Here is a 10,138-nt window from a genome sequence, read left to right on the forward strand (position 1 = left end):
TTTTTATTAAAAAAAAAAAAAAGACCCCATAGTTGCACCGGCCCCGGCATAACTTCAGGATGAGTATGCACTAACCCTGGCACAACAAGAGGATGCAGAGGAAGGCCATCCAATCTCTCGAATAAGTCATGGTAAGTTGCTATCCTTTCATCTTCACCTTCTTAAGTCCCAAGGAGCTCCAGAACCGACTTCATCTTAAAGTAGTAGTCTATTTTCCACAATTTTCTCAGGTCACCAAGTGAGTGCTGAATGAGTGAAAACAAGATGCAATTAGCTGGACAGCCAAGCTTCTTAAGATAATGGTAACCGCAAGTACGGGATGGCCGGGTTGCAATTCTAAGCAACCTACGGAGTGCCCGAGGACGATGCTCAGCAGCCATATTACGTAGCTTCTCCTTCACTTCCACCAAACCATGGTAGATTACCATTTCATGGATTGTATTCAAAAACTCCAGACCAAAAGTTGTGAAAAAAACAATCAGGACCGTACTTTCAGTGAAATTGAGATGCAGACATATGTTGCATGCCTTCGTCATCTAAAAGGTCACAATTACACAGGTTACACACAATCTCACTAATAGCTAAATCCAAATCAAAACTATCAAGTATTAAGAAAAAGATCACAATTGCATAGGTCACACACTATTACCCTCTAAGGTATAGACTTATAATGGCGTTTTAAAATACTCCTACAGCCAATAAAAAAATTTATATTTGACCTGTAGCAAAATTTACAAACACCACCATAGGCTCATTTAATTTATTAAAAAAAATAGACCCTACTATGTATATAGGCCCATTTCGTTTATAAAAAGAATAGACCCTATAGCCAATAAATGACACTATAGCTAATAAAAAAAAAATTTAATTTGACCTATAGCAATCACGATATGAATATGAACTTATACTACCTGGATCAGAGTATTAAGAAAAAGATCACAATTACACCGGTTACACACAAAACTATTAAGTATTATTAAGAGAAAAATCACAATTACACACAATCTCACTGGTAGCTAAATCCATACCAAAACTATTAATTGATTATGTATTACATAAACTGATTGAGAAAAGTAAGAGATTATTGTACCAGTTCGGATCTGCTGAATGTTAGGAAAAGGGCTGGTTTAATTGAGACTCAGAACACCAAAAAAATATCTCCTATGGCCGAAACAGAGTGGGCGAGAAAGAGAGAGAAAGTGAGAGAAAATCGTAATCCTATATTTCTCCTATGTTTGGGAGAAATATAGGGGTGTTTGTGTCTTTTGGTAGAACTAGTATAAGCAGTAGGTCGGTTTGATTTGATTCAGTGTGATAATATGGGATAATATTGATATTTTTGGTTATGTATTGTGGGGTAGCAGTGAGGTGTGTGCTATGACGGTATCTCGTTACAGACCAATTCCCCACATTGTTTTAGGTCTTTACCTCACCGTCACAGGTGGCCATTCCAACTCACTCGTGCAATTGGTTGAGAGTTGGAAAAACATAACTTTCAATCTTTATTAGTATTAAATAATAATGAAAAAAATATTTGAAAAAATGAAAAGTTTATTTTTTGAGGAAAAAAAAAATTGTGGGAGAGACGAGGGAAATTGCATCTAGTGTAATTCTTTAAAAAATATACACAATTTTATATGTTTAACGTTCACATTTTTCATACATACGAAGTGCACAATTTTGTATGTTTAACTTTCAAAATGTTTTGATGTATAAACATTATTATGCACAAATTATTATTTTTTTTTTTTTGAGAAAGAAAGACATGAACCTTTATTAACTGAAGCAAGCTAAATCAACTTGTACAAAATACTGAATGTGTGGTGGAACATCCTCCATCCACACTAAAAAATATGGTATGCTAATAGCGTATTTAGTTTATGCACAAATTATTGAGAGTATAATCTTTGCACATTCAATATCCAAACAATTAAAGAATTTACATAGTTCTATATATTCAACGCACATAATTTCTAAATAAAACAAACAATTCTATATATTAAATGTATACAATTTTTCAAAGAATGTACATAATTTTGAATGTTTAATGTACCCAATTTTTCAAAAAATATATATAATTATAATGTATAAATCGTAAAGACTTTCTTACAAAATATCCACACTTTTCCATATATATAATGTATAAGCTTTCTCACAAAATGTACACACTCTCCCCCATAATATTCAATTTTTCCTACAAAATGTGGTAACTTTCCCACGTAATGTACACAGTTTCTCACAAAATGCGAAGACTTTTGCATATGCATAGGGAGCTTGCAAAGTCTGTCAAGGAGATGAGCTGCTGCTCGAACCAAAGCAAGAAACATAGTCTCAATCTTTTTTATGCACCTGTTAAAAGCTTCGTTGGCTATTAGGTTCTGAATTAGTCTTTGGCACCACAAAGATATGCATGCAATGATACATATTTGATCACATACAGCCCAACCATGCAAAAGATAGCACCTAAATTCCTTATTGAAGCCAGCAAATGCGGTGTCTTTTCACTAACCAAGTGACGAAGCACTACTTTAAAATGCTTTTCCCTGATTCTCAAATGATGTGACGTTTTTTTTTTTTTTTGATAAGCAAATGATGCGACGTTGATGCTATATAGGAAGCATGAGATTTTTCTCTGGTTTGTTTTGTGGCTTATATTGCACCTCATGTAATTATAGTTAATGGGTGAGATTGAAAACTGAAAAAGCAATTTTCAATTTTAAACATTAAATAGAATATATTAAAAAAAGTTAAAGTTAAAGTAAAAAAAAAAAAGTAAAAAAATTTGTGAGAGAAAATAGTTGAATTGCATTATTTGCAATACCCACCTGATCTCAATCTCTTATTTTGATAAATTGAAGCACTCTTCACGCTAGAAAATTGTGACAATGTAAACGAACATGCTTTTGTTTTGTGAATGACATTGATGGCAAAAGAAAACAATTTGGTACTAGGATCCTGATCATTTTTCTTTTTTAAAGACAAATATATTATCAAGATAATCATATTCAAGTTCATTTCATCTAGGGGGTTCAAAATTTTATTTTAGGAGGATCAAATGAAAGAAATTAAAAAATTATATATATATATATATATATATTGCCAAGTTTGGGGGGTCGTTTGAACCCCCTAGACTGTACCTAGAGCCACCCAAATCAGGTTCACCCATTAGTCGACATGACCGTTGGCTGGCCACAATTAATGGGATTAATTCCCATGTAACATAAGTTACATGGGAGTGCGTTACTTAAGGGTGTAACCTCTCTAGTTTGTGTAACTTGTGAAAATAAAATCTTTTCCTCTCTACCATTCTCTCTAGTTTTGGATTTTGTCATTTGGTTCTTAATTAGACTGTGAATATTGCATGACTTGCTCTAGTAGTAAGCACCACCATAAGCAACAAACCGTTCAAGGTATGGAGGCATGGTTTATAATGTGGAACAAGCAAATACAAGATCCTATAGAGGTATGTACTCTATTTTCTTACAGTAAAGGACTTGACTTACCTCCAGTGTTCTAGTACAATAAAGTTGACAGCCTAACACAATACAGATACATGTCCAATTTTTGTCACATGTTTGAATCGTGTCGACTCTTGTGCATTGGTGTCAAGCCCAACCCAATAGCAATGAGATTTGGTGGGAGAATTTGTAAATTCATTGAAATTTATATTGTGATAAAAGAATGTAAATATGGTTAAAATCCTTGTAGCCAAGAGCCTTAAGTCAACAAAGACTTCTTGGTTTTTTCAAGAGAGACATCTTGCATTCAAAAATTATCATTGATCATCCTTTGTAAAAAAAAATAATGTGATTGACCTCCACTTTGGATAAGTTTGCAAAAGTTAGAAGTAATAGAGTTATGTTGGATATAAATTCTTTCTTAAAAAAAAAATGTTGGATATAAATTGCATGTCTAGTACAAAATGCCTATGCCTATGGTTTATTCCAACTACCCTTCCTCTCATTTCTCTTCATTCAGAAATGTGTACATGTCTAATCGAATATGTTTGGAATGGAGAGAGAGAGAGAGAGAGAGACATTCCCCCAGTCACTCTTCCTCTCTCCATGTTGGTCCTAGAGAAATGAAAGTCCTATAAGGATAGAAATCACATGCAAAGAGTGTGTCTAAAAATGAGAGAGGGCAAGGATAAAATGGCCTGGAGATTTGGAATTGATTCAAAACCACCCTTATACCCTTTCTTGAAGTGTTACACCCTCTTGAAGGATTGTAACTATAGAAACAAACCCTTTGTAAGAATCATGTCCATCTACTAGAGAAACTAACCACATGGAAAATGTTACCACCAACTTTTCTAGGAGTCAAAGTGGGAAATATATAGTGTGAGGGGTGCATCATTTTTTTTTTTTTTTGTTAGATTAAATTAGTAAATTTACCATCTCTTAAGCTTTTGAAAAAATAGGTAATTTGACCGTTATGGTGTGAATGTGTGATCACTCCTAAATGTCAACATTCCCTACTCATTTGTCTCCATCCAAAATTCCAAACGTGGGCACATGTCATTGGGCACTTGGGGAGGCATTGAGCCATCACTAGTATATTCCAACAATCACCCTTTCTCTTCCTTGTCTTCTCATCTCCCATCTCCTAGAATACACATTATTGGACCCCGGGGAGGCATTGGGAATCATAGTGCGCTCAGATGTATGTAGAATTGTAGATGACAGAGAGATATGTTTACAAGAACTTAGAGCCACTGTCATCAGTACAACACAATTTCTTGTGATGAGTGGTGTTATCTTGTTTGAAGAATGTAGAAACTATTTTAACACATTGGCTTTCNGATGGAAATGTCTAGGTAACTTAGGAAAGGCAGGAGTAGGAGGGCTACTAAGAGATTGGCGAGGTTTATAGGTCAAGGATTTTCTCTATATTGGCACTACCCACAAAAGTCTAGACGTTTTATAACATGGATTAATTTTGGCTTGGTGCACACACACAACACACACACACACACACTAATAACAGGATTCTACTAATATATCCTCACACAAATTTTTAAACACACTAAAATACCCTTATTTTTTAGATAAATAATTTAAATTAAAAAACAAACTGGTTAAAAGAGTAATTTATTATTCCTAGTTTTAGACTTTTTCCTTCTCTTCTTTATCTGAATTACACTTTTTATAATAACTTTTAAAAAATCATGTAGAGAAAAATCCTATAAAAATAAATAATAATAAAAGTCTCATCGCACGTGCAAAGCGTGTGTGATGGGGCTATTTTATATATTATCTCTTATTTTACAACAATAAGACAATTATCATTTTATGAGAAACAAACACAAGAAGAGTGAATGAGTTTTTAACTCAAAAGAAACATTTTTTAAGGTAAGAGTTAGTTTTTTTATCTACGTGTCATTTTATTATTATTATTATTATTATTTATTTTATTATTATTATTATTATTATGTCTAAAGTTTCTTGGGAAACATATAACAACTATGTGATCGTTCCGCTTACTTCATAAATCAAACCAATACTTGATTATTATTAAGAGAAAAATAGCTTAAAAGACAAACTCTTCTAACGTGGAGCAATGGGTCGTCTGAAAGCAGGTGAGAGTCTATATAAGCCTCCACCACTCCTACAAGCAATGATGTTCAAATCCAATACCAATACCATTACTACCAATATAAAAAACTAAATCCCCTACCCAGGGACGGACCCGGGGGGGGGGGGGGGGGGCACCGCCCAAAGAAAAAAAAAATTGGCCCCCCTAGCCCAAATAAAATAAAATAGAAAAAGTAAAATTTTTTTATTGGTTAATTTTTTTTTTTCAAGAGTTGTGTCTCCCTCTTCAAAACTTAGACCCCCTCCTTTTAATTAGCCTAGCCCAACTAGCAACTGCCAAACTCAAAACTTACTCAAAAAAAAAAAAAAAAAAACCTTTAAAATTAAAATTAAAAAATCTTAGTCAACCCTGTATTAGAGTACTATTTTTATATTATCTCTTATTTACAACAATAAGACAATTATCATTTTTATTGAGAAAAAACGCAAGAGGAGTGAATGAGTTTTAACTCAAAAGCACACCATTTTTTTAAGGTAAGAGTTCATTTTTTTACCTACATGTCATTTTATTATTATTTTGTCTAGAGTTTCTCAGGAAAACATATAACAACTATTTGATCTTTCTGCTTAACCTCATAAATCAAATCAATACTGACTACTATTAAGAGAAAAAGAGCTCAAAAGATACAACTCTTCCAGCAGCAAAGCAATGGGTCGCCTGAGAGCGGTGGGATTCTATATAAGCCTCCACCACTCCTACGCAGCAAGGTTCAATCCATACCAAGACCATTACCAAAACTATATCCCTTGCCCAGGGACGAACTCGTTGGGGGGAGGGGAGGGGGGGTCAAGCCCCCCCCTCCCCCTAGCCCAAAGAAAAACAATTTTGGCCCCCTGGCCCAAAGAAAAAAAAATTATTGGTTTTTTTTTTTTTTTTTTAGAGTTGCTTCTCCCTCTTCCAAAAAACTTAGGCCCCCTCACTTTAATTTAGCCTAGCCCAACTAGCAACTACCAAACTCAAAAACTTAACAAAACAAAACTTTAAAATGAAAATAAAAAATCCTAATCAGCTCAAAATTAGAATACTAGCATCAAATGTTTTAATGCTAAATATTTAGTATTTAGAACACCAAATTACAAAAACACTACTGTATGAAACCTTTCAAATGCTATATTAAGTAGCAAAAGTAAGTTTTGGTTTGTGATTTTTTTTTTTTTTTTTTTTTTTGCCACAACTAATGCTCTTAGAAAACAATATTATTTTGTGTTTTTTTGTCGTTGTTAGTAAATGATTGTATCTTAATGTATTAAGAAACAATAATTTTGTGTATTTATCTTGATTGAGTTAATACTATATGAATGCCTATTTTGGTTTTTTTTTTTTTTTTTCCTAACTTCTACTCCCCTTAACTTGAAATCCTAGGTTCACCCCTGCCCCTGCCTCTCGTACAAGAAAAAATTAAATATGTACAAGAGAAAAAAACAGAAACACGAAGAGGAAGACAAAGAGGGGGATGATGACATGACAATGACAAAATCCATTGGGGAAGAGATGGAAGAGGAGACTAACAACAACGAAAAATGATGAAGTTGTTACAGTGGCAGTGGGGCCCACCATCGATGACGTGTCCGGAGAAAATACAGGCCCACTCTCACTACTCCGGAAGTTTCCAAAAAAAATCCTCTACCAATGGCAATCTCAACCAACTCACTCTGGCTTCGCATGAAGACTTTATGGCATGTTTGGATGTTTAAAAAAGGAGGGGGAGTAGAGTAGAGTAGAGGGAGGGAGAGTAATGCAATTACCTTATTTGGAAGTTTTTTAAAGAATGAGGGGGAGGGGTTTGGAGGAGTTTGGAGGGGTTTGGACTCCCTCTAACCCTCCAATTTTAATTCCCCCAAATTGGAGAGATTTGGAGGGGGAGTAAAGTACATAAACTATTGACCAAGTAAATTACTTAATTTACCTTTATTATATTAACAAAATTACATAAAGGGAAGGGCTAATTACTCCCTTCCCCCTTACTAATTTTAAAAACATCCAAATAAGGTGGAGGTGAATCATTCTCCTCTACTCTCCTCCCCACTACTCCCCTTCCCTCTACTCCCCTCTACTCTCCTCCCTCTCTAAACTTCCAAACAAGCCATTAGAGTCATTCAAGAAGCTGATAGTTTCGAAGCTTTCATTGTGGTCTGGGGACGTGGAAACAATGGTGGCATCGGCGAACGGGACTTTTAAAACCTTGGATTGGCTTCAACAAGATTGCACTGAATTTTACGACGCCGCTAGGCCTCTCCTCTCTCGCTGCGCTCAACTCTCCTCCTTAAAGACCGAGCTCCAAACCCACCAAAACGAAAAAGAACCCAAAGCCGGCAATATTCAAGCTCGGTCGAAAGAAGCGCTGGCTAGATCCGAAGTTAAGTATAAGAAAGCCATAGAGTGGGTTAGTGGTCTGAAGAGTCAGGTTTCAAAGATCAGAGAGATGCTGCAAAAGCTCGAGCATGAATCAGAGCGAGAAGATGGGGCGCTTGTGTGTGTGTGCGTGTGTGTGCGCGCGCGCACTATCTGTTTTGGTTTATGATTGCAAGATGCTAATGGAGTGAGAATGGACCGTTTGTCCTCGGCTTGACTGTGAAGCTAATGGGTGTGCAAATGTACTAGCAAATAAGGGGGAGACCAACCTAGCAGAGTTCAAGGATATAACCACTTTCCATCTTTTGTATATCAAAGTTATGTATGGGCATCTAAGACAAATGGGGAGTTGGGGACTACAGGAGAATGTCCCATAAGCTATGCACTTTTGCATGTACTCACTATGAATAACTATATTCTCCCTCTCTACCAAAAAAATATATGGACTGACTTTGAACTAAAAAGTTCCTCAACGCAGTCACAATTTCACATATCAATTATCCACACCTAGGAGGCTGGGGTTCTTGAGTGTCCCTAATAGTACCACCCTCTTTGGTGTCTTGTGTCTAGGTTCGACCCTCACCTTCCCCCCATCCCTGTATACCTAGGATATAAATAATTAAAAATTTTAAAGATGATGATGATGATGATGATGATGATGATAAATAAATAAATAAATAAAAAACAAGGGCTGGTAGCAAGATCCAATTAATATGCCTGAACTTTCAGTGGCTAAACACCCAAGTATTTAGCTTGCCAGTAATTATGATGGATTGGCAACAAAACAAAACTGTGTTAGGTTTCTAACATCCTTATATGGATGTTGAAGAACTAACATTGTTCATAAAGATTAGGTTTCCATTTAACTACAATACAAATGCATATTTGGCACAAAATTCTCTAATACAACCCTAACTACCCTTAGATTCACATCAATCACTCATGCCATGACTTCATCAATGTCACTAACACCATCAAATGCGTCTGACGCTTCCTCATCACTACTATCTAGATCAGTTTCCATGGCATCTTCAGATTTCTCATCATCACTTTCATCCCTGTCCTCATAAATTACAGGCACCATCGTGGCATTCTCATCTCCATCATCATCCACAACCTGTTCAAAAGGTTCGAATATAAAATAAAATAAAAACCTTGATACTTGCTAAACTTTATGCCATAAAATTTTACCACTCACCCCGGTGTAGAGGATGTCCAAGCAACTGGACATTTGAATAGCTGATTCAAAAGTTGAGACTCTAGACTCAATGAGCTGCAGATATTGTAGTACAAGGCTACATAAGATTCTTTGATCATGCAAAACAATGTCAAGGTATTCATATAAAATTTAATTTAAATAAGTTGATGACAATATTATATCCATCAAGCCGAATGACCTTCTAGAAAGAAAGTACATAGAACCACCCCTTGTGGGGGACATATATAGGTGAAAGATATCACAACATGCACAAGATCAACATATTACATGAGTTTTATTCTAGGTTTCAGCAAAATATTTACATTATGGAGGTAACCATTTCTTACCTGATATAAAGAATTCAGGGCAATTAAAGAAGATTCCTGGGACATTATTCCACTTGCATGTTGAAGAAGCAGACTTCTTAGCCATGGAAGTGCACATGCCAAAATTGCACCCCTGGAGTGAAAATACAACATAAAAATTCATTTTAAAGTCATACTATATAGATGTTTAAACACAAGGATGGACTGTGGCTCTTAAACACCAGCAAGAAAGAAAAGGGAAAGCTAGCAAAAACCAACTGCCAGAAAGAAGAACATCCATTGCAAAAGACAAAGCACCAAGAACTTTATGTCTGACAGGTTTAGCTTCTTTCTTGTCACTATTTTCAAATAACCCAAACAAATAGGTTAAAGAAGTAATCATAATNTGTGTTAAATTTTGAAAGCCCATTGTATAATTATCCAAAAACTGTTGAGTTCCTTTTTGTATTTTCGCGATCTTAATCTTTAAACTTCCTTTCTTTATTTCCCTCTTCTATTATCATCATTTTTTTATAACAAAATTGATATTTTTCTCAACATCCCCATTTTCCCCTCAAAGTTATATATTTTTCTAAACTTTATCACTATCAGTTTTCTTTTTTGGAAGATAATTTGATTTGTTTCAAGAAAGAGAGACTGGGTTGCAATGGATTTATTGTACATTTTT

At 35.1% G+C, this 10,138-nt stretch overlaps 1 protein-coding gene across 1 annotated transcript; it reads right to left on the reverse strand.

Moving 5' to 3' along the window:
* Window positions 1–8,639: 8,639 nt before the first annotated feature.
* LOC111983937 (uncharacterized) lies at window positions 8,640–9,604 on the reverse strand (the record flags this gene model as incomplete). Its single annotated transcript, XM_065769829.1, is given in 3 exon segments — window positions 8,640–9,064; window positions 9,146–9,220; window positions 9,493–9,604. Coding segments are annotated over 3 exon segments (364 nt in total), but the record flags the coding sequence as incomplete, so codon positions are not given.
* Window positions 9,605–10,138: the final 534 nt, after the last annotated feature.

This window comes from Quercus suber, unplaced genomic scaffold, assembly GCF_002906115.3.
Source record: "Quercus suber isolate HL8 unplaced genomic scaffold, Cork oak 2.0 scaffold_1456, whole genome shotgun sequence".
NCBI lineage: Eukaryota > Viridiplantae > Streptophyta > Magnoliopsida > Fagales > Fagaceae > Quercus > Quercus suber.